This window comes from Brettanomyces nanus, chromosome 3, assembly GCF_011074865.1.
Source record: "Brettanomyces nanus chromosome 3, complete sequence".
Taxonomy (NCBI): Eukaryota; Fungi; Ascomycota; class Pichiomycetes; order Pichiales; family Pichiaceae; genus Brettanomyces; species Brettanomyces nanus.
This window is the reverse complement of record NC_052376.1, coordinates 257,375-280,803: the sequence shown is the minus strand read 5'-3', so window position 1 is coordinate 280,803 and position 23,429 is coordinate 257,375. Positions and strand designations below refer to the sequence as shown.

Below are 23,429 nucleotides of genomic sequence, written 5' to 3'. Positions count from 1 at the left end.
TACTTGTTCGGTGTTGATCAAGGTAGTTAGTTAGTTTACATAACCTCTCAAAAACCAATCGTGCGACCCAAATTTACAATTTATGGCAAATTCAGACATTAAAGATTTCCCACCTCGTCGTCACGTTCCCCCACCTGCTCATCTTTCGGAATTCTATCATTATGTAGACGGCCCAGGCCATTCAAAGCCTCAAGTTGGTGCAGCCAGTCAGGTGGGGACAGCTGGGGCTGTTGCAGTTACAGATTCAATTGATGGGGTTAAGGCCGTAAAGTTATCAGACCACTCTACATCGTCGTCGGCAGATGGACAGTCACCAGATATATCAACACCTGTGTTGCCTGTGTCACCAATATCAGACATATCAAAGCATATGAATAGTCACACTATTGGAGCTTCTTCGATAACGTCGTCAAGACTTTTACGATACACCTTGTCGCATACAGAGTCTTATCAATCGTCTACAGCACCATCAGCATTGGATTTGGAAACGCTAATCACAGGGAAAGATATTAAAGATACGATCGACTGTTACAAGACATTAATTAACACGTCTCAGAAATACCGGGAGGCACTAGCACAGCTCAATCTGGCGGCCAGCGAGTTTGGTGGAGCTTTAGAGACGTGTGCTCGGTTGAAAGGATCCGGGGAAGCATCAGAAGGACTCATGGGATGCAGTGGTTTGCAATATATGATAGCCAATCAACAGCAAATCCTTGTGCGAAACTTGGAAGTGGATTTTCAGAATCCAGTGGTGGGAATCATTGATGAATTTGAGCAGCAGCACTTGAATACGGATGCCGAGTTTAAGAAATTGATTAATGATAAGGTACGTCAGTTGAAGAAGAACGAGAAGACCAACATCAAATTGAGTCGCAAGAAATACAGGAACATAGCGGCGTATCGGTCAAATTTGCAGCAATTAACCGCTCAATTGGATGAGATTGACCGGTTGAAGCACGACTATTATATGAGCTCGTATGAACAAGTTCAGTGTGCTTCTAGATCGATTTTGGATAGAACCAGGGATATAGTTTCTTTGGAGACTACTATATATGATAGCGTTGCAAAGAAGGGAGAAACTGGAGGAGGGTTAGATAATTTACTTGAAGAGGAGTCGGATGCACGTCAAGAGACGGAGTTTAATGATGATGAAGCAGATAGCACATTAAAGACTGATAATGACCATGAAGAGACTCCAAAGGATGCGTCCAATGAGATTTTTGCCTCTACATCAACCGCCTCACCTTCTGCTGAACAAAAACACAGCAGCTTAATTGAAGATGGTGAAATGAACAGCGACAAAGAAATTGAGGAGAATGAATCGTCACCGCATGATGATCCACACTATACCTCCACTGGGGCCCGTTTCACAGAGCATTTAGACAATCAAAACTCGAACGAAGAGCCTCTTAGAGATACGACAAACACAACTGGGATTGACCGGAGTATTTCCCCTGATAAGTCCAAGACTTCTATCTAGTAATTAAAAGTGTATAGTATTAATGGTAGTGTACATATGTTAATCTATATTATGATGATGACTATGACGATGATGATGATGATGATGTTGATGGTGATGATTTTTGAGGGATTTGTTGGACTCTAAGTAACCTGCCATGGGGTCTACCAAATCATCGCTGTTGTCATCATCGTTTTTATCATCACTCCCAGCAATCATTTTGACTTCTACCATAGGTTTGGCTTCTTCTTCAGTGGCCATATCTTTTTCCATCTCTTTCTGCAATGTCTCGTCCCACTCTATATTAGCGTCATCTCGTACATACTTGAACGGCCTATATCGAACATGATCCACCTTAAGTTTAGAACCAGGTATAATCTCATACCCGTTCAAATTATCAATGGCAAGAACAGACGACTGGAAGTCTTCATACTTCAAAAAGGCAAATCTGGAAGATTCCCCCGTCTCTCTATCTCTGACAAGCTTCAAAAAAGTAGGTACTCCATACTGCGAAAATACTATTAGAATATCCATCTCGTTCATCTTAGCCGGAAGATTGCCTATGAATATGTATGAAGAGTCTCTATAATCCTGATGCCACGACGCAGAAAACGGGGTTCCTTCCTGGAGCTCTGCTTCATTGAGTTTCTCTACGTTCATCGATTCAAAGAAGAAGACTTGAAGTGAAGTTGAAGACAGAGTCCAAAAATTGAGTTCAACGCGATTTGACAGGATTGACACCTTCGCTTTCTTCTTTGATAGCTCCTTATTTATGCCAGCTGCTCGGGATCAATACGACGAACTGAAACAAGCTGGATGCCATATCGGGCGTCGAGTATGCCTAATTGGGGTTGACGGGAAACAGCATATGGGAACTGTGCGATATATAGGCCCCATAAAACCATGGCCCCGGAACGATGCTTTGGGTGTTGAATGGGACGACTTGGTTCGGGGAAAAAACGATGGTTCATTGGAATACAAGGGACAATTATATAGATACTTCAATACAAAGGGTGATGAAAAGACTGGCAGTTTCATTAAATTGCCACAGGAGGGAATAGCCGATGATCTTATCCGATTGGGCAAGGACCGAGTATTGGTAGTGAAGGGACGCAGTTTTTCCAGCGCATTGGAGTACAAATATGATGAACTAGATCAAATAGGGCGGGCAGAAGAAGAAGAACAGATAATGATTGGCACTAAAAAGGTGGAGAAATATGGCTTCGATGAGTTGATCAGACGTCAAGCCAACTTCAGTAGTCTTGAAGTGGTATCGCTAGACAATATGTTGGTGAATAACGAGTTTGAGATCAATCTCGTTGGTAGATTATTGAAATCTGTGACCGATTTGGATCTTGGACACAATCTAATTTCTGACTGGATGCAGGTGGTGAAGGTATGTGACAAATTGCAGACCTTGAAAACATTACGATTGGCTGGAAACAGATTCCATATAGTTGAAATAGCCGGTGACAATCAGATAGCCCGGCTTATTATCCCATCAAACGATTTGGAAGCTTGCAATCTTTCCACGCTAAGCATTTGCTTCCCCAACCTTTATTACGTCGATTTCTCAGACAACCGGTTTGTCCAATTTCCAGAAACTTCGACTATTGAATCGATTGATCTATCATTCAATCGATTGGGAGGACGAATAATTTTGACAGGTTCATCTCTACGTGCTATAAATATTTCTGATAACCAGATCACAGGCTTAGAAGGTACCCTCACCTCCTTGAGAGTTCTGGATTTAAGTCACAATTCGATCGACAGCGACTGGTCGTTCTTGGACACATTCGAGGAGCAGTTCCCTCATTTGGAAGCTCTAAAATTGGACGGAAATCCTCTTTTCGACCAGACAGATTCTCAAAATGGCTACGATCATTGCCTAATGCAGATTATGGGTCGAGTTAGGACCATTACCAAGATCAATGGTACAGAGTACTCCCCAGAAGAGAGAAACAATTACGAGTTATATTTCATCAGTAAAGTGAAGCAAGGAAATACAACCAAACCAAAGAGGACTATATGGCATTATTTGTTGAATAAATATGGACAAAAGGAGACTAACTCTGCAATTGTCACTTCATCAATCAAACGACCAACAGAGATTAGCGTGTTCAACAATGAAAAACTCGTACTGAAGCAATATGTATTTGCGGAAAATACTACACTGGGAAAACTTAAGGGGAAGATCAGTAAGAAACTAGGTTTAAGCGTACTTCATTTCACTTTATTCCGTAAACAGGCTGACGGGATAGTTGAAAGACTAGACAATGACCAGGAATATCTAAGCCATCTAGGACTTCAAGTAGTCTACATACATACTGCGCCACATATGATATTGGATGCACCGCCACACAACTGATCGACTTCTTGTCATCTGCCAATTATTTTTATAGTCCAATCAAACGAACTGTATTATCTAGTCGACAAAGGACAACCACTCTGCTTTAAGTTCACAACCCCTCCATCATCATGCCCGCCGCTGCCGCACTTACAAAGAATATCAGGGAATTGAGATTCTTGCTTTCACAGACTGGCGAATCTTCTAAGACTCTAAAGTAAGTATTACTATGGAAGCGCGCCCCCCCTTAACATGTATACTAACAAATTACGATTTAGGTCTTTTCTTGTCAAATCATACAAACCGCTCAAAAAGGCCAACCCGGATCTTCCGATATTGATTAGAGAATGCTCTGGCGTTCAGCCAACGTTGGTGATGAGGTTGGAAAAAGGTGTGGAAGTTAAGAAGAACCTTAACGATCTTTCCGAGAGTGAAATCGGTGAGCTACTAAAGGCTTAGATTAGACTGAAGGATGAACATATTCTTAATTTATTTATTCCTCTAGTAACATAGTATCTATTAGCAGTATTTATAAACAGTGTATTTACAAGTAGTCCCATACAAAGGCATCACTCACTTTCTGCCCTTGATGATCACCCGGGAGGCTCTGGCCTTCTTCTTTTGAAAAGCAATAGCCTTATCTGCTTTGTCCTGCATTTCTCCACGCACTGTCGAGCTGTTCTTCATGTCATCCCATTGCTGAGAAATTTTACCAAACATTCCACTGGACTTCTCCTCGGCTGCAGCGGCTTGCTCAACCTTGTTGGTATTCAATGGAGTCATTTTGGCCCATGAACGGAACCCAGCAGACCTCAAAATTCTGGACTGAGCAATAGAACATAAACCGTTGGCAGTCAAATAAACCATGACAGCGGACGACAAGTTCCAAGTAAACAACACAGAAACAAATGGAAGAACCATGAAAACATGCTTCATCTTAGGACCGTATTGAGCCATGGCAGTCTCACCTCCAAACTTGAACGAAAGTGCGTACAAGCAGGCAGATATCAACTGTAAACCAATGTAAGGATCAGCAGCAGTCAAATCCTTAAACCAGAAAGCACCGCCCGTAGTGAATCCTTGTAGAGGTAAGTTAGCCATCTCTCTGATACCAAAGAAAGAACCCATGGTAAAGGTCATCTGGATCACCGGCGAGAGAAACATATTTCTATACTTGATGCCGTATTTTTTGTTAAGTTGCTTCATCTGAAACATTTTGATCTGCTGCATTCTTTGGTCTCCTCTGGAAATAGCAGTATTTATGTCCGCCCTGAGCTGTTTCGTCTGAGGCATGATTAGTTGTGACTTGGCCATCGTATCAGAAGATTTCACAAAAAATGGGAAAAGAATCAAACGGAAAGCAATTGTGGTGACTGTGATGGTGAGCCACCATGGCATTCCACTAAACACATTGACAATCTCCAAGCCTTGTTGAATGATATCACTAGGCCACCAGCCATCAACGAGACCTATAGAGTGCAGATAACCAAACTGGTCAGGTGTGAGGGTACTCTCGGCTACAGCATTGGCCGCATCTACAGCCTTGTCAGATATCGAAGTGACAGCATCTGAAGGATCAAAGCCTAGAGTTGTTGAGAACTTTGATTCTGATGTCAGAGCCGCGTCGGCAGCTTCGACAGCACCAATAGTACTCGCACTAGCAGTACTCGCACTAGCAGTACTCGCACTAGCAGTACTCGCATCAGCAGCACTTGCGCTTGCAGCATTAACGACATCTCCTACCGATGAGGCAGTACAACTCACAGAATTTCCGGCCACTTCTGCACTGGACGAACCTCCTGTTATCCATGACGTCAAGCTGAAATACCTCTTATTGGCCCCAAATTTCGGTTCAAATCTGAGCCCTGCCAGCAGCTGTGGAGAAGCCCTCAATGGGGCTGTGAGAACCGACTTTCGCACTACCACAGAAGCGAGAAGAGAAGGAACAACTCGTGATCCAACAAATCGTGCAGAAAACATCTGGATCTATGGAATTGGGATATTTGGAACAGCGGAAATGAGATATAACAAGGATCGAAGAAGAGGTGTACATGCGGGTACTCAAAAATTCACCTCATAAGAAACTGGAAATTCTTCACTTTAAGTCGTCGTCGCGTCGGCCGATCAACTAATGATGATTATCATCTGTAAGTGGCTCTACAGTGATCTAGTTGTGCCGAGCTCTCATAGCTCTTTTTATGATACTGCTGTGGCGGTATGTTTCTACTACGCTCTTTGAGATTCCCCTTGAAACTGCTGTCTTACACTCATAGATTATATTTACCATCTTACTGCTGTTATCACCATACTAGTGAGAGAATAGCGAGAAGTCCTGGAACATCGACTGTCAAACCTCCTCTTCAACCGTTCAAATGTCACTTCGACTCGTCCATCGATCATATCCTTGATGAAAGTGCCAGTTTTGACAGTAGGCTTATGATTCTACAAGATGTTCTAGACAATATGTATACTAATCGAGGGAAGCTCTCTTCGAACTCTCTACAACTACTCCACCAACATTGGCTTCCCTTCATTGGTCAATTGAGCCTGGATAAATATGATATCAGAGACGTCAGTTCCGGTTCTCTTGCAAGCCTATTGGTTCATTATCATACTATCAAAGGTGCTTATCAAAAGGCTCTCCAAGTTATCTTAATAGCATCATCTCATTCTATCCAGGTCGACCGATTCTGCTGCGACTTATTAGCTTACCACTTGTTAAACAAGGCCGACTTTGAATCATTTTACAGCCTTCTCAAAGCGCTTTTTCGTCACAAATATCCATTCACTTTAAGTGATCCGTTGGTTAAATTATGGTTGGCCAAACTTATTCAGTCACAGAACACCGACTTGCTCGCAAAGTATCTTGTTAACATAATAATGAAGAACGCGGGAGAACTTGCTCCCAGCTACGGGTGTTTACGATTAATGGCACTTCTATTTGCGAGTAAGTTTCAATTCTCTCTCTTTGCAAAAACAGTCAAATACCAAGTAGATCGAATGCGTCAGGACGGGATAAGTACTACACGGGTGGAAGAGTATAAAGATACGATGACTTTAGCCAGATATTTATCCTATACGAAGCTGTTGGGAGCCCGTGAAACGGTGAAAAATGGCATGTTCCACACCTTTGGGTTTGTTAATGGCAAACATCATCTATGGAGAGTGACCGACTTACCTCAACTAGTAAATGGATTGGCCATAGAGAATCCTAAGATCGATTATGTCACGGGATTAAAGCTTATTGAACAAATGCATGGTTTTCATATCAAAGAGTATACTCAAAGATATTCCCCTTTACTTCACCCTGACGTCCAGATGAAGAGAATTTATCAAACCATTCTAAAGAAAAACCCCTCAGACGAAGAGGTAACCAGAAAATTAGACCAAGTGAGCCAGTCCTTGAGAGGTAATTCGGCTGCCAAATTTGGAAAGCCCGAGAAAATGACTTCAGCATATAGAAATAGAGGATCGGTCACAGATAAAGCGGTATTCCAAGTTTTACCGCTAAACATTGTTTTGAAGGTGATTAGCTTAACTACAAATGATTTGGCTGTGAGCTTGAAACTTGTTAGAACAATGATTAAAAGACATCAATGCCGAATAAACAACGAGACACTGCTCTATCTTACAAGAGTATTCCAGAAGAATCCTGAAGCTGTCGAGCAGTTTGGTGAGTTTTTTGAAGGATTTCGTGCGGAAATAGTTTTGAATAGACAGATGTATAGAGCGATATTGGAAGTTCTAATGAGAGGTCACAATACTAATCTAATATATCAGTTTATGAGGAACTATGTTGATGATGGATATCCAATTTCGACAGTGATGTTTGAGAAAATGACTCTGATTTTTGGATTGCAGAATGATGAAAGATACAAGGAATTCAGTCCCTGTCTATATTAATCTTGTATATATATATATATATATAATAAAACGGATTGCATGCAGAAGAGTCCGCAGATCCTTCCAGATTAGGAAACTTATCTTTTAGATCAATTGCATGGAAACACGCACTTTCGTTTAAATACCGCTATATATTTCTGATACTTTCCTAGTTTGTCGATTTCCTGCTCAAACTGTATCTTTCTTAGACCGTTTTATCAACATGCCGCGCTTGCTTATTCTTAATCCGAATTCTTCCGAGACCATCACTAGCACTATGGCCACTTTGGTGGCCCATCCGTCTCCAGGCTGCGAGCTCACTTTCATGACTGCACCTCCAGATGCACCAGCTTCGATCAATAATCCTCAGGAGGGAATGCAATCTGCTGCTGCATGCATGAGGCTGTTCAGATCTGATCCTCGGAAATACTTGTGTTACGACGGTTACTTGATCTGCTGTTTCTCAGACCATCCGTTGGTGTATCAATTGAGAGACTATTTCAAGAATATGCCTAATCCTTCGGAGGTGGTCGGAATTTTCCAGTGTGCTATGTCATATGCTTTGACTCATGTGGGAGGTGCTTCCAAAGATAAAGCCGGTATTATTACTTCTGGTAACTCTTGGAAACCATTATTGGACAAGGCAGTGTACGAACTGATCTATGGTGCCCAGGACCCCAGCAAGAGAATCGATTTTACCCGTGGTCTTCCGCCCTACTTTCTAGCCACGGAAGAATCTGGAGTGGGTGTTCTAGAACTAGCGGATCCAAATAACTACGAGATTTTAACCTCCAAAATCAAAAGCCTCCGAGAGAAAGGTGTTAAGTACGTGATTCTTGGCTGTGCCGGATTGTCCAATTTGGATGGTAAATTCAAACAAGACTTTGGTGATATGGAGTTTATTGACTCTGTCAAGTGTGGAATTGAGACTTTGTGTGGCTATGTGAGGTTTTCATCCAAGAAATGAGTCTTGGCATCAATGTATATTTTAGTCAGATAGTTACATGCGTCTATATAGAGAGGCGCTCACACCAATTCATACACCGTCTACATTCCCCTCATCTTCATTAATACCCCTAACAAACTATCTTCCAAAACCTTTTTTCTTTGTGCATCCATTCCACCCAATTGAGCTGGATTGGCCAGCAATTTGGACAAAACAGTTTCCAATTGGAAAACCTCTGGTTTGTCTGTGCTATCTCCTTGAGGAACCATAGGCATTGGGATCAGGCATGGAATGAAACATGGATATGGGTAAGGAGACCGAGGATCTTTAGAAGTGGGGAAGCCAGGAAATCCCGAAAATGTAGAAGTCGTAGCTGGTGCAACGACAGCAGCAGCAGTAGGTAATGGTGGTATTACGGATGCAACTGTAGATTCAGAAGAAGTAATCTTGATCTTCTTGACAGATTGCTTCTGGATCTCGGCCTTTCTCTTTTGAGGAGTTGGCGTTGTCTGAGGATCGTCAGAAAACACCAAGTGACTACCTGGTGTGGGGGAAGGATTTGTAATCGCCATATTCAGTTCTTCCTTACCGATGTCAGGCAATCGAGCGTCTTGGAACTCGGGAGAGGATGTCTTCTCCGTAGACGCGGAAGGAGAGTCACTTTCTCGAGCATCCAGCACATCAATAACATCGTCATCATCAATGATCTCAACGGTTTCAGTGTGCTGTAGTTCAGGTAGAGAATCATCGGCAGATTTATCAGACTGTAATTCATCTTTTTGAACATCGTCGAGCTGTAAAATCCTCATATGTGATTCTGGAGACGACTCAGCCGACAAGGGTAGTGAATTCATTAAAGGATTAATGGAATTCTCAGGCTGTTCAACATCAATCACTTCTTTCAACTCCTTCAACAAGTTTGCTCCATCAGCTTCGCTAGTTTTGAATCGACCAAGAACCTCTTCACATCTCTTTGGATATTTCCTTCTCAAAAACTCCTCACTTCTCTTGATCCACTCAATCACTATGCCAATTTGATTCGGCTGTTGATTGGCAAACGCATCAGAAAGTTTCATATACCAATCAACTGGACACTTATTTGGTGGTAGATCTTGTACCAAACTGACAACTTCAGATATTTGAGCATTTTTAATAAATGTCTCAAAGACACCAACTACTGGAGCAAAGGATGTCTCTTCATCGTCACTCAAATTAAGTGCATACTGAGACAATAAGAATGCTGCCGAATCCTGTGATAATCCCTTTTCATCGATACTGACGAAGCTATTTAGAACTTTGGCAATGTCTTTGTATTTGACATTACTCTTTTGCTTGGCCTCGTAATCAACAATTTTCTCAACAATCACCTTGAAATGAGTTTTATTCAAGCTTAACCTCAATATAACATCATTCCAAGTATCCAAATCTGTTAGAAACACCGGTAAAGACAAATTCGGCTCTGAAAGCTCATCAATTAAAGTCTTATTGACGTCATCATCACGAAGCAAAACTAATCCAAAGAAAATGGATGCATACTTCTTGGAAAGGGCTGGATACAACGCCTGAATTAAGTTATGAATACCCGTAGGACCGTACCAGTTAAACACAAATGACCCAACAAGAGCTAGCAAGTTCATACTGACAGTTTGACCAGTTAAGATCTTAAGACCAAATATAGACCTGGCCTGAAGAATGATATTGCTCAGGTACTGGATATCGGGCTTCGCCATATGATTCTCCGTGGTTGCGATCATCATTTGTCTCAAGTAAGTGTCCGAAACCCTCAGAAATCCATTAACGGCCTCAAAGGAAACAATGGCATTTTTGGTACATTCATCTAAAGTGGACAGAAGAGAATTAAATACCTCAACTTTGGAATCAATATTGATCTGTTCGTTTAGAAGAACGAAGCTGACGATATCATAGTATTTGTTATAATAAGACAGTATTAACTGCTTAGGAAGGCACGAAAGGGTCCAACTTTCGACAGGGTTTATCTTCCTGAAGCAAATTTCTGGAGTCTCCATTGATTTTATAGTAGGTCTTTCGGAAAATTGGAGAACTCCCTCAAGAAGCTTCAAGCCTGCAGAAAAGAATTCTGGTCTCTTGATAAACACCGAATAAAATGGGGAAAAGACACAGTTCAAAACCCATTCTGGATCGACCACCTTCTTAGCACCGGGGGAAATACACAAAGTTCGAAGGAATCTCAATAACCTGTAGTAGAGTACCACATATCCTTCAATCAGCTTATCGCTGACGGGTGCTTTATCAGAAATAACAGTAAATGGATACAGAAAGATAGATCTCTTACGATCCAAATCGTCCCGCTTCAAAGAAGCAGCTGCGAAAGTCTTGGAGATTTGGTAATTGTAAATGATGGCTCTCCACGAGGAAAGTGCTGCCAACTTGACATTTTCAGACTCGTTTTTCAGAGCTTCATCGAACACTTTAATCCAATGACGGAGACCAGACCAGGACTCTAGATCTACCTGATTGGTAAACTTGTAGCCAATCATAAAAGTCATATAAGCCCAAATATCCAGAGCCTGCGCAGACCAACCTCTGTTGATCATATAAACTAAGGTCAAAGTCAAAGCGTCAACTATTTTTGTATCAGGAGTCACAGAATCCAAGGTACTGGCCTTAATACTTGAAGAGTTTTCGTTGAGAGTTTCATTAAGAAGTTGATAGACGACATCTTTGGATTCGGAATTACGCGAGAACTCATAAAGAACATAGATGCAAGCATTGACGATTCGCTCATACGACGGAACTTCAGTATTGATGATACAGCATAGAATATGGCTCATCCACTGATAGCTGATTTTGGACATGACTGCAGGATGCACGGCAATGAACCGTCTGATGGCCATCAACTTTTCCGTGATAATGGTGGTGCTCATAAAGTATTTCATTTGCAAGATTGCCGAGATCACATGTTCAACTGCAGAAGGAGATATATTATTTTGTTGGTCCTTCATGAGCTGCAACAGTGCAGCGGCAAGACCTTTCGATAGGTTTTCACTGAGAAACATGGTAGAAACCCGCTTCAGCATGGCTGAAGCACCACGAATCTGATGATAAGTCATAATAAAAGTAAGCAATTTGAGAGCCTGGATGGAGGTCCGAATCCTGAAGGCATTACTTCCAGATTTAAGCTCTCTTCCAGTATTTGCTAAATCGGTATCAATAGCCTTAACAATGGTCTGAAGCTGAGAAGGCTCGAACATGCTCTTGGTGAGCTCACGATTGTTCACTTTGATGATATCGTTGAGAGTGGCAAATACCTCATACTTTTTCGAAAAGTCTGGGTCACTTAATGCCGCAACAGAACCTTCGACAACTTTACTAATAGCCAGAGACCCTGGCAGAAGTTGGAGAACAAATCCACTAGGCCAAGATTCTTCCTTTCGAAGATCTTTACGTAGTACCTCTATCGTGGTGTTGCTACGAGGCATATCATCTTCTTCTTCCAAGTTTTTAAGGATGGACTTAGGTTCTGGAGCTCCTTTGATGGGTGAAGAACGAATTGGAGAGCTTTCCAGATCGCTCGAAAAGGCCACACGCTTAGGAGTGGACAATTCATCCGGGAAGGAATTATCGCCAGTCGACAAAGAAGGAGAGCCGATAGAATTCCGCTTACGCGTAGGAGTCAGCTTCAACGGCGAGGAGAGAAGTTTGTGAGAAGATATCGGTGAAAATATCGACGATAACGAAGATGTAGCTGCACTGATACTAAGTTTAAGCCGAGGAGAATGCGAAGGTGTCGATAGCACAGATTTATGAGACGACGGTTGAGCGACTTCGGAGATTTTGGAGGTTTTGGAGGTCTTGGGGGTCTGGGGGGTCTTGGAGGAAGACGATTTGGCATGCCGACGGGATGATGAACGATGCTTGGTAGCGTCCTTGACCTTCACACGCTGAGTCGAAGACACAATGATGGTATTAACAGAATCTCCGGAGGTGTTGGCCGAGGTAATTGAATTGGACGAACTGGATACAATGAGCTCGTCTTGGTCTTTAGGGATCTGCGGTGGCAGAGATGAGGGTAGTGAAGAGGGAACTTGCTGAGAAGAATCTTCACCATCAGCTAGAGGAATATCTTCCTGAATCTCCTTAGTCTTCGAAGGAGAAAGCATCTTCTTGGTTGGTCTGTGAAATTTGGCGTAGATCTTGTTAAGTCTGCTTTGAGAATCTCTTGCACGCGTTTCTTCAAAGGATCGCTGTCGCTTGATCTTGGTACGTCTCTTAAGATCTGCCACTTTACGGTCAAGAATCTCAGCCTTGTCCTTACCAGAGAGTACCCGAGTAGGAGACACGGAGAACTTGGAATGATTCGACGATGCCATTGCAATGTCGACAATTGTACAAAAAATGTTATTCCTCTATCCCACGGAGTTTTCCCTAGACGAGATAAATGGGACGCCAAACGCTAAGGTCTCTCACCTTTCTGCTTGTACATCAAGAGGAAGATGCAGACACGAAAAAGACGCGATGATGCCGAAAAAAAATTCACCCCAAATGATGAAAAATTTAGCTCCAGTACGCTGCTTGACACCGACTGCCTCCTCGCGTTAGGCGAGCCCGCAACATTGTCGCGTCAGTACCTTTTACGGGTTTCTCCTGATTAATGATGATGTAATAATAATACAATAAACACAAACTATACTCATAACTATAATTATAGCTCAATTATAGCTCAATTATACTTCCAAAATCTTGCTCATAATTAGGAAGCACCACTATGGGTATCCGTACCGTAAATTCATAACCGCTTTCAAAATCTTCTTTAGCCTTGAAAAGCATCGATCCTGTCTTATCCATAAAGATCTCATGTAAGTCGAACAATTTTCTGGGTGGTTTCACAGAGAGATTTTCAAGATCCTCAAGAAGAGCACCATCCTCAGTGTCTGCCCCGGCACTTTTGGCCTTAGCCTCCTTTCTTCTTTTAAGTACTCCATATTGATCAAGGAGCACAAATCGAACCTGAATAAAATAACGGACATCAAAGTAGTTCGTTTTAAATTGGGGCTCTGTTTCCAGTGGAATCAACAAGTCATCATTTACCATTCGACTGTCAAATGTGCTCGTCAACTTTTCGTATATTACCGTCTCCAAGCTACGCTCGCTGCTGAGTCCCTCGTAAACTTCACCGTATGTACCCCTTTTCAAATACTCCTCTCTATAGAAAATCTGGGATCGAATAAGCTGAATTTCCAACCCTTTCGTTTCGATATCACTCTCTTGAAAATCTATTGAAAGGTTAATCGGATCGCCCACTTTGAATACAGATTTGTCCATCTCTAACGTACCAATTTCCAGATGATTCTGCTTGATAAGGTATTTTGTTTGTTCGCTTTGTGGAACCATAGATATGTAATCGATACCTTCTTCCTCATCCAACAGAGGATCAAAAGTCTCTCTTTGAACGCTCTTATAATCGGCCATTATATGAATCAAACTCTCTCGTGCATTATAATTGAGAACTTTATTTTGGTTCATCTCGGCATCAAACTTCTCCTGAACTTTGTTCACCTCATTAAGTCTGGATTTATCCAATTCCTGCATCAATTCAAGAAACCTCCTGTTCCACGAACTTCCTAGTCCATCGCTCATAACTCTTCCCTTTAAGCCTATTTCCCTTTTCATCATATCAAAGCTGACCGCTGAACTTCTGTGACCACTCGTACCGATACTTCCAGCATAACTTCTCATATTCTTGAAGCTTAGTCTTCCCGCGCTTCCATGCCGAGAATGCATCCCAGAAACCTCCTTTGAGATCGAAGTTACTAGTTTTTCTGAATTCACATTGAGTCGGACCTTCTCAAGATGAAACAAGGGCTGCCTGCCAAATTTATCCACATTTGGCTGTATTTTTAGCGGAATCATAATTGTCTTTTGAACGAAAACACCATCCTCTAATACCTGGTATCCCAATACGAGCTGATAACAGATGCTACCAGCCACTGACTGGAAGCAAGGAGGTAAATCTTTTGGTAGCTTGTAGTTTAAGTAGAAACTTCGACTTTCAGCGGATGGATTGCCAGATTTGGCCTGAAATTTCATTTCACTGAACATTATCGACTGCGTTGTACTGTAGAAGGGAATCATATGAATATCAGCAGCTATATTCCTCCCAAAAGCATTTATATCCGTCGAAAGTAACGTGGATAATTGACCAACAAATCCGCCCTTCCGAGACACTTCTACATTTGCATTTAACGTATCTATACCTGCGAACTTTCCTCCAATGATGGTACTTTTTTGCAACTGTTCAAAGATCTTGAAATCAACAATTTTATCGTTCACCGTGTAATAACCCAACACCTGGCTATATCCCAAATACATGGTGAAGTCTTCTTCCTGTTCCTCTTCTTGCTTTGTATTCTCATCAATACTGTTTGATTGGGCGAGAAACAAAGACCTGGTTGCATTACTGAGCTGCATGGATAGTCTTCCCCAGGAGGAAGTCGCAAGAGTCGAGGAATTTTTGTCAGCTCCTGTCTCGCTGGAGACATCACTGGTCGCACTGGAGGCACCATTGGCCCCATTGGCCCCATCTGCCGCACTGGCCCCATCTGCCTCATTAGAACCAGTAGCATCAATGGAACCAGCCACCTCATTGCTACCATCCGCCCCACTGCTACCAGTCATCGTATTGCTACCATCACCGGTCCTAGGTATTCGATACTTTCCATCACCCAAAACATCTCGCTTTCCAGTATACTTAAACCTAACAAGTATTGATAGCTCATCAGTTCCAGCTATCACAGGATAATTCTCATACACAGCTTCAATTCGTACCTGCTTATTGATTTGCTTACTGTAAAGTTTGTAAGTGACCATTATCAGTGTTTGCTGTTGAGCCTGACAATCTTGTTACTGAATCTTGATTCGTTCTTTTACGCTTCCTCAAATTCCTCACCCACAATTTTTCGAGCACTCCGGGATCAGCGTCGTCTATTTCGGGTAATCTATTTCGGCGCTAAGAAAATTAGGGATTTCTTGAAATTAATATATATCTTTTACCTTTTCCATAGCCTCTTCAAAATCTAACCCGACAGTTTGGAAACAACTATGAAGTTATCAGTTTTTGTAACAAGATTGGCATCCATATTCCGAAAACCTTGCCAGGAGTTACTGCCCCCAGGTAAGTGCTGCATCCTTACAGTTCTTTTACTTTTCTCCTCTTTCTGCTACTACAATATCTTCCAACAGAGTCTTGTTCAAACAAAACTTCCTTCCGTTGATGTTGTTACATTATTGAAAAACGGAAATCGACATTTTGATTCACGAGCCAGCTCCCTGGTTTTCACCACCATTGCTGATTATTTCCGGGCAGAGTACGAGAGCACCTACATGCAGCACCACCAAAATTATACTATTATCCTAGAGCCAATTCTTTCGATTACCCAGCAATACATTAGTCTGATTTACCAGATGAAGAGATACCACCACAAAAATATTGCTGCTTTCGCAACTCACAGAGTATACTTTGAGTTCAGACAAGATTTTGACACTTCTTCCGGTACAGTTCGTACCAAGAACTCTCCACCTTTAGGGGCAGTTGCACTACCAGGACCTTTAAGAATTCAAAATTCAAAGAAGGATATCCGGAAATTCTTCCACTCTTACGTTTATCCACTGTATCTGGCAGGAAGACCTGATATGACTTTTAAGGTAACCAATACAGAGTCATCTCTCAATATTTATAGGGTCATAGATGGAATACAAATCACCATTTTTGTGATGTCTATTTTGTTCACCTGCCAAATCCTTCCCATGGCCTTTTTCAAGAAAAGGGATTATATTGCAAGATCTCTTTTGGTCACTTATTTTACGATATTTACGCTCACTTCAATTACCACTTGCATGTCCCTGTCTATTGCCATACAGAACCTTAATACAGGATATGGAATCTTCAATACTGTTATAAACATGTTTCAAATGGTTTATGTCTTATTGTTGGGTTTTATATTCAAGAATTGGTGCCTTTCAATCAAACTGCAGAGTCCACCAAAGAATGACATCCAACCAACTTCAAACGATGCGGAAGTATATTTGCAAACACCTTCGCTAGAGAATAATAATTCTTCAGCCAGCATTAGACTCTTGAAATCTACATCTCAAGTTTACCCAGGAGATACAAGTAACTCCAACGTTTCCAAATTGACGTCATCTTCAAGTCGCCATTTTGAAATAGTGAATTTCACTAGAAGTGATCCAAGCGAGAACGAATCATTGGAAGAACTTTATGAGCAGAATATGGCAGCCAGGCAAAACGGCGAACAAATAATAGAACTAAGACAACAATTATATGAGGAAGCAGAGGCATCAAGGTACCTCACTACTGCAGGAGGTGAAGCTGACGATGAGTATGACGAATATGAAGAGACAGTTACTACTGATGACCACTAACAAAGTGAGGATATCAGGTAAGCTTAATGCAATATAATTGAAATGAATGCTATAATTTGGTACGAGTAAACAATACAAAGGTTTGGATATAAAATAATTACGGTAGCAAACTATAGTCGCTCTCTGTCTTAAGTTGCCGGCCAGTATTTAACCCATCCGGCAACTCCGAAATCTTATGGGCATCAGAAGGAGTATCTCTACTGGCAGCCTCTTGAATACCTTTAGTTACTTTCATAAACTCTTCCTTAGTAAGACCAAACCTCCTGTCAAACTCAGTGAAGTCAATTGCTTTACCAGTCATATCGGAGTACATTTTCAGAGTCTCATTCTCCAGGTGTTGTGCATCACTGAAGATCAGAGATCCTTCCTGATTGTAGATTCTGGCGTTCTTGAACATCAAATGAACATCGTGAATGAATTCCTCCAACGAATAATACACTTCTCCATAAACTCTTCTGCGAATTCCATCAAATGCGAGAGGATGCTTGATGATCACATAATAGTCTGGATAAATTCTTCTTACGGGCTTGACCATGAAAATGGTAGATAGTTTCCTTCCTTCATCGTTGATAAACGAAATCAAATGGTCAAAAATCTCAACTATCTGTGCTTGTAGATCGGCCCTTTCTTGTACCGTCAGTTCAGGAGCAACAGAGTCCGGATCTCGACTAAGTGGTGAACTAAATTGTATACCACGGTTTTTCCGTTTCCGCGGATATGGACCGCTGATACTACTGCCAGGAGTAGTCGAAACTGAACCACCAGGTTCTGCGGTAGCTGAACGACTTCTACGGCCCTTCTGAACGTGCTTACCGCCAACCGTCCGTTGTCGCTTGAAGTCGTCGCTACTTACATCGCCGTCCATGATCTCAGACTTAGGTTTTCTACCACGCTTGCGTCTCCTTTTCCTAGGTTTGTCATCGTTATCCTCATCCGTCACGTAACCATTGATGGATTTCAACCACTGCTCTTCCGTCATGGTTTCATCGTAATGACATATCTTATGCTCTCTATGAGTTCCAGCATAATCCAGTACTTCCTGCAGTTTATTTTCCTGCTGGGGCTCCTGACTATACACTGCCGGCAACTCAGCTTCACAGATAAGCCGGGTTTTATTATTCCTTTGCGCATCCCTTTCATGGTCTATCTTTGTGAACAATATCATTTCATCAGAATTACGAGATAGAATCTCATTCAACTCACGATCATCTAGATCAGCACCCTCTTCTTTCTCATTCTCTTCGGTCTCAAGTAACTTACGAAGCAAAGCTTCCTGCTCTTCAGAGGTCGACTTCTGATCAAACTTACCAGCCTGAATAACTTTTCCATCAATATCTAACTTCTGTTGAGCTCTTTCCAATATATACTCTTCAATGGAATCACTCGTAATTAGTCTCAGAATTCTAACCTCATGCTTTTGACCAATACGATGGGCTCTATCCTGTGCTTGCAAATCTTGATGAGGGTTCCAATCTGTGTCGAAAATAATAACAGTATCAGCAGTTTGCAAGTTTAATCCCAAACCACCAGCCCTTGTGGAAAGCAAAAAAAGGAAATAAGGCGAATCCTTGGCATTAAATTCACTTAAAAGCAAAGTCCTGTCATCTGCTTTAGTATCGCCATCCAACCTCATATACTTCATGCCACGCAGTCTAAGGAAATCTTCCATAATATCCATGATTTGAGTCATCTGAAAGAAGATAAGGACACGATGACCAGAGACTAGAAACTTCGGAAGAATCCTGTCCAAAAGTTCAAACTTGCCACTAGCTCTCCAAATCAGATCATTAGTTTCACCACGGGGGTTAATCATATCCTCGATTGCAGGGAACACAAATGGATGGTTACAAATCTTTCGAAGTTGCATCAACTTGTTGTTCATACCTTTAATACCCACGGGAAACTTACTGTCCTTATCACCAATGAACAACTTATTATACTTCAACATCTGATGATACATCCGGAACTGTAAATCAGACATCTTGCATTTAATCACCTTCTCCACTTTGTTAGGCAAATCTTTCTCGACATCTTTTTTTAGACGTCTCAACAAAAACGGTCTGAGAACCTTATGCAAACGACGAATGACCAACAATGTTTCCTCTTCGGAAAGCTCAAGCTTATCCTGGGAACCAGTGCTTGCAAAAGGTGTATTGAACCATTCATCGAAAGATTTCACAGAATTGAAAATCTTTGGTAGAACAAAGTTAAGCAAGGCCCAAAGCTCTGGAAGATTGTTCTGCAAGGGAGTACCAGTCAAAATTAACCTGTAATCGGAATGGTAATGCTCGGTAAGGGTGGAAGAAAGCTTAGATTTAGAATTCTTCATTCTATGACCCTCGTCGATGATCATATGAACCCAGTTAACTTTGGAAAGAACAGACTTGTCCTTAATAACGTACTCGTAGGTGGTAAGCAAGACATCAAAGTCACCTGCTTTAACCTGCCTTGCCAATTCCTTCCTGAATGGCGGAGCACCTTTATAACTTATCTTCTTTAGACCAGGAGACCATTTCTCAATTTCCATATTCCAATTTGGCAGCGTACTAAGTGGAACAACAATAAGAAATGGTCTCTTAATATGCTTTTTCTCGTATATATAATCGAGCAATGATATTGTCTGTATGGTTTTTCCGAGACCCATCTCATCGGCAAGAATACCATTTAAATGGTTATTAAAAAGAGAAACCATCCATTCCAAACCTTGAACTTGATAGTCTTTCAAAGTACCACCAATCAGCATATCAGGCTGCTTAAAGACTTTTTCTTTGATACGGTGGGCAACATGATAATAGTCAATAGTATCTTCTTTATTCTCACCCTCGCCGAGCTCCTCATCAGAATCGGAAGCGTCCACATGGCCATTCTCTACCATTCTATCTTCAGTATCTCTCTGCTGAGTCTTGACTGCCTGAGTAAGACTCTGCAAAAAGGCATTAGTCTGCTTCAAGATATGCGTGATACGAGTGTCCTTAGTTTGATCCAACAACTTCACGTAGGCTTCTTCGTCGTTAGCCTTCAAGGCTTGTAAACGACGTTTAGCGTTTCTTTCCAGCCTTCTTTGTTCCTCCTTCTCAGTCTGTACATGCATAGCACTTATCTGTCTGCCCAATCTATGGTATCTCTGCTTTCTTCCAGCCAGAATATACTTGTAATCAGCAGAAGCATTCAATAAATTAGTTTCACGCTCGGCAACTTTCTCCCTTTTTGACTGAAGCGCCATGGCCTTCTGCTCTTGATTAAGCGCAAACACCACAGAAGCATCGCCCATGTTAATTGCACGAGTCTTAGCCGAAAAATTTGGAAGATGATTGGTAAGAAGCATGTTTTGGTGGAAAACACAAGAAAGTAAATAGCCACGCATAGCTTTTTGAAAAGGATGTAGTTGTAACAACGCATACTCACCAAGATCTTCTTGTTTAGCGGTTTGAATGTCGCGATCGAATTCCAAAGCTTCGACCATTTGCAATATCTCCTTAGTCTGTGTAATGTCAAGGGACTTAGGAAGCAACGAGGGGGTGATGACCTTGGATTTAGGTGAATTGAAATATTCAAATGGAATATCATTGATCACTTCTGGAAGGGTATAGCTATCAACCATTTCATTCGTGTTTTGAATGGGAACAACGTTACGAATGGTTGCGAATCTCTCAGTAAGCCTCTGTAGAGACATAGGAGGATGCGGTGGAAGTCCAACAGGCTGAGCAGGAGGTTGAGGAACCGTAGTAGATACAGGAGCCACTGGAGGGACTGCAGCCACGGAAACCACAGGGGTCACAGGAGCAACAGAACCTGGAACAATTGCAGCACCGGAAATGACCGGTGAGATTGCAGGCACCGTCTGTCCAGATAGCAGCGGTCTGGGCGTGCGGGAAGCTGATGCAGGACTTGAGGCCGCAGGAGTTCCCATTGGAACTGAGGCAGCTATCGGTCCAACAGGATGCTGAGAAAGGGAGATAACCGATTGTCTAGCAGTTGGAACGAGATTCGAAGACCCAGATGCAGACGAACCAGGTGTAGAAACCTTTGGAGTCTTTCTTCGCCTGGAAGTAGACTTTTTCTTGGGCTTCGGAGGATGTTGTTTTTGTTGTTGCTTCAACAGCTGTTGTTGCTGTTGCTGTTGCTGTTGCTGTTGTTGTTGTTGTTGCTGTTGCTGTAACTGCGGCTGCTGTGGACCGGATTGCCTCACTCGCTGTTGTGCAACCATACGCTGACGTTGAAGCTGCTGATAAGCAAAATTGATGACATTGGCAATCTCAGGAACCATAGGTTGATGCTGTATGAATTTCTTGAAGGCAGCAATTTGAAATTTCAAGATCTGAGACTGTTGAGGAGAGAAGATGGAGGAAGGAGGACCTCTTGGGCCAGCAGTAGAAGCAGGAGAGCCAGCAGTTGAAGAAGCAGGAGAGAACCCAGTGCTGCGTCGTTGATTGGGGAGGTTTGGAGACCCCTGAGAACCTTGGGATTGAGGTGGCTGAGACGCCTGGGATGGTTGAAACACCTGCTGCGATCGCTGCTCCTGTGGATTGGTGTGAACCCGTTGCATACGGGCATGCAGCTGTTTCTGGAAATTTGGGTCCTGAGAGAGCAGCGTGGCCAATTGCACATACTCGGGTATTCTATTGACAGCATTTCCGTACTGGTTCTTTAGCTGCTGCATTCTCTTACATATGCCTTGAATCTGTAGGGAAGACATAATATGGAGCGGTATCTTTCTATGTGTAGCAGAACCTGGCGTAGCAGAAGCACTTGCTGTTGCATTGGCATTAGCATTAGCATTAGCATTAGCAGAGGTCGGTGTACCGGAAGCGGCTGCAGCCATATTATTATTACCAAAAGAGTTCATATTGATGGAACCAACATTCATATTGGCCATAGCCAAGGACTGGTTGGATTGAGGAGACCGCTGAGAGGTTCGAGAACCCTGAACTTGATGCGAGGAAGCGAGCTCCATAAACAAACAAGCGGCTGAAGTGACAAATAGGTACCAAAACGTAAACGCAAAACACGAAACACGAAAACCGGCACAATACGATAAGACACGACACGACACGACACGACACGGAATTAAGGTAAATAAAAAGTGGGAAATAAGGCTACAGTAAGGGGGCCCGGCTAAAAACACTAAAAACGACAAACATCATAAATGGGATAATATTTTCACCTACTGAATTACTACAGGGCAGCATCGAGGGCGAAACCAGGAGTAGTGAATGACATGAGAAAAAATTTCATCTGGTTTCAGACAGCAAGAAAAAATTATAAGGGTAAGAAGAATAAATCGAATAGAAAGCTAAGATGAAAATTAGGGCATCTAGGGAAATAATAGGAATATATATATGATGACAAGTGAGACAAAGCAAAGTGGAGAGGAGAGGAGAGGTAGCGAGATGCATTGGATGCAGGAGTGAAAGGAGATATATGATATATGTTGATTTGGAATGCAGTTTAACGAAAGATAGACTGACTACCCGATTAGGAAATGTGTGTACCGAAAAAGAAAAATCTAGTCGGGAGTACTGGGCGGCCTGGGTGGGCTGAAGGTGGTCCGAAGGGTGGCTGGGGGCGGCCAGGGGGAAAACGAGGTTTGGCGAGGGCTGGACAAGGTCTAGCTGTGACTGGGTGTAGATAGCAAGTCAGACAGGATGGATGTGGAACGGAGACGAGCAACCGAAAGTTTACGGAGTGAGGAAATGAATCCATCGGCAGTACTCATAGAGGACAAACAGCTAACTGAGTCAAAACAGCTAACCTGACCTAGTCTTTGGAAATCCGCGAAACCTGTGAAAATGCAACATTCAGGTGACCGATCCGTGCTTAGCTTTAAGTTTGCATAATTAGAAGTATTAATGCCAGAGATGAAACTACACTAAGCAGTGGAACCTTGGGATCAGTGGTCATGGAACTCGTTTTTCGGTTCCATGGATTCGTTGAACTGTAGAACCGCCACCACCTATGAACAGTACAACGAACCGGCCCATATGGTCACGGAAACAACTGCAATCCGACTGAGAAATGGACCCCGATACCTAAAGTGACTTTATTACCTCTAACAGTTGGCGTAAGTAGTACTACAAAAAGAAAAAAAAAGGTGGTTTCTGCAAACTGCAAACGGCTCTTGAAATGGCTAAAGCTACTTTACCACATTTCTTTTTTCTTCCTTTAATCTGGTTACCCTTTTATAAGCCAATACAAAACCACACAACCCATCTACACGTTGTTACCATCAAAATGATATATAATACAGTCCGGTTGTAAATTGCTACGCAAATGTAGAAGCAAAAGTTGCTACCATCGGGATAACCCTCTCGTTAAATTAAAATGATGTACCAGAAAAAAGAAATGCAAATCATCAAGAAACTCTATTGTTTAAA

At 42.2% G+C, this 23,429-nt stretch overlaps 11 protein-coding genes across 11 annotated transcripts; 6 read left to right on the top strand and 5 right to left on the bottom strand.

Annotated features, from left to right (window-relative positions):
* Positions 1–82: 82 nt before the first annotated feature.
* On the top strand, positions 83–1,480 carry FOA43_002777 (uncharacterized protein; the record flags this gene model as incomplete). The annotated part of the gene is made up of 1 exon (XM_038923060.1): positions 83–1,480. The coding sequence occupies one exon, from the start codon at positions 83–85 to the stop codon at positions 1,478–1,480; it is 1,398 nt and encodes a 465-aa protein (XP_038778988.1).
* A 181-nt stretch (positions 1,481–1,661) lies between these two features.
* FOA43_002776 (uncharacterized protein) lies at positions 1,662–2,119 on the bottom strand (the record flags this gene model as incomplete). The annotated part of the gene is made up of 2 exons (XM_038923059.1): positions 1,662–1,686; positions 1,785–2,119. The coding sequence occupies 2 exons, from the start codon at positions 2,117–2,119 to the stop codon at positions 1,662–1,664; spliced, it is 360 nt and encodes a 119-aa protein (XP_038778987.1).
* A 112-nt stretch (positions 2,120–2,231) lies between these two features.
* FOA43_002775 (uncharacterized protein) lies at positions 2,232–3,827 on the top strand (the record flags this gene model as incomplete). Its single annotated transcript, XM_038923058.1, has 1 exon — positions 2,232–3,827. One exon carries the CDS (start codon positions 2,232–2,234, stop codon positions 3,825–3,827), a length of 1,596 nt encoding a protein of 531 aa, XP_038778986.1.
* Positions 3,828–3,937: 110 nt separating this feature from the next.
* On the top strand, positions 3,938–4,265 carry FOA43_002774 (uncharacterized protein; the record flags this gene model as incomplete). Its single annotated transcript, XM_038923057.1, has 2 exons — positions 3,938–4,023; positions 4,085–4,265. The coding sequence occupies 2 exons, from the start codon at positions 3,938–3,940 to the stop codon at positions 4,263–4,265; spliced, it is 267 nt and encodes an 88-aa protein (XP_038778985.1).
* A 114-nt stretch (positions 4,266–4,379) lies between these two features.
* On the bottom strand, positions 4,380–6,077 carry FOA43_002773 (uncharacterized protein; the record flags this gene model as incomplete). The annotated part of the gene is made up of 2 exons (XM_038923056.1): positions 4,380–5,786; positions 6,072–6,077. The coding sequence occupies 2 exons, from the start codon at positions 6,075–6,077 to the stop codon at positions 4,380–4,382; spliced, it is 1,413 nt and encodes a 470-aa protein (XP_038778984.1).
* Positions 6,078–6,806: 729 nt separating this feature from the next.
* FOA43_002772 (uncharacterized protein) lies at positions 6,807–7,709 on the top strand (the record flags this gene model as incomplete). The annotated part of the gene is made up of 1 exon (XM_038923055.1): positions 6,807–7,709. One exon carries the CDS (start codon positions 6,807–6,809, stop codon positions 7,707–7,709), a length of 903 nt encoding a protein of 300 aa, XP_038778983.1.
* Positions 7,710–7,911: 202 nt separating this feature from the next.
* On the top strand, positions 7,912–8,655 carry FOA43_002771 (uncharacterized protein; the record flags this gene model as incomplete). Its single annotated transcript, XM_038923054.1, has 1 exon — positions 7,912–8,655. The coding sequence occupies one exon, from the start codon at positions 7,912–7,914 to the stop codon at positions 8,653–8,655; it is 744 nt and encodes a 247-aa protein (XP_038778982.1).
* An 80-nt stretch (positions 8,656–8,735) lies between these two features.
* Positions 8,736–12,986, bottom strand: FOA43_002770 (uncharacterized protein; the record flags this gene model as incomplete). Its single annotated transcript, XM_038923053.1, has 1 exon — positions 8,736–12,986. One exon carries the CDS (start codon positions 12,984–12,986, stop codon positions 8,736–8,738), a length of 4,251 nt encoding a protein of 1,416 aa, XP_038778981.1.
* A 343-nt stretch (positions 12,987–13,329) lies between these two features.
* On the bottom strand, positions 13,330–15,483 carry FOA43_002769 (uncharacterized protein; the record flags this gene model as incomplete). The annotated part of the gene is made up of 1 exon (XM_038923052.1): positions 13,330–15,483. One exon carries the CDS (start codon positions 15,481–15,483, stop codon positions 13,330–13,332), a length of 2,154 nt encoding a protein of 717 aa, XP_038778980.1.
* Positions 15,484–16,509: 1,026 nt separating this feature from the next.
* Positions 16,510–17,055, top strand: FOA43_002768 (uncharacterized protein; the record flags this gene model as incomplete). Its single annotated transcript, XM_038923051.1, has 1 exon — positions 16,510–17,055. One exon carries the CDS (start codon positions 16,510–16,512, stop codon positions 17,053–17,055), a length of 546 nt encoding a protein of 181 aa, XP_038778979.1.
* A 97-nt stretch (positions 17,056–17,152) lies between these two features.
* FOA43_002767 (uncharacterized protein) lies at positions 17,153–22,009 on the bottom strand (the record flags this gene model as incomplete). Its single annotated transcript, XM_038923050.1, has 1 exon — positions 17,153–22,009. One exon carries the CDS (start codon positions 22,007–22,009, stop codon positions 17,153–17,155), a length of 4,857 nt encoding a protein of 1,618 aa, XP_038778978.1.
* Between the last annotated feature and the right edge of the window lie 1,420 nt (positions 22,010–23,429).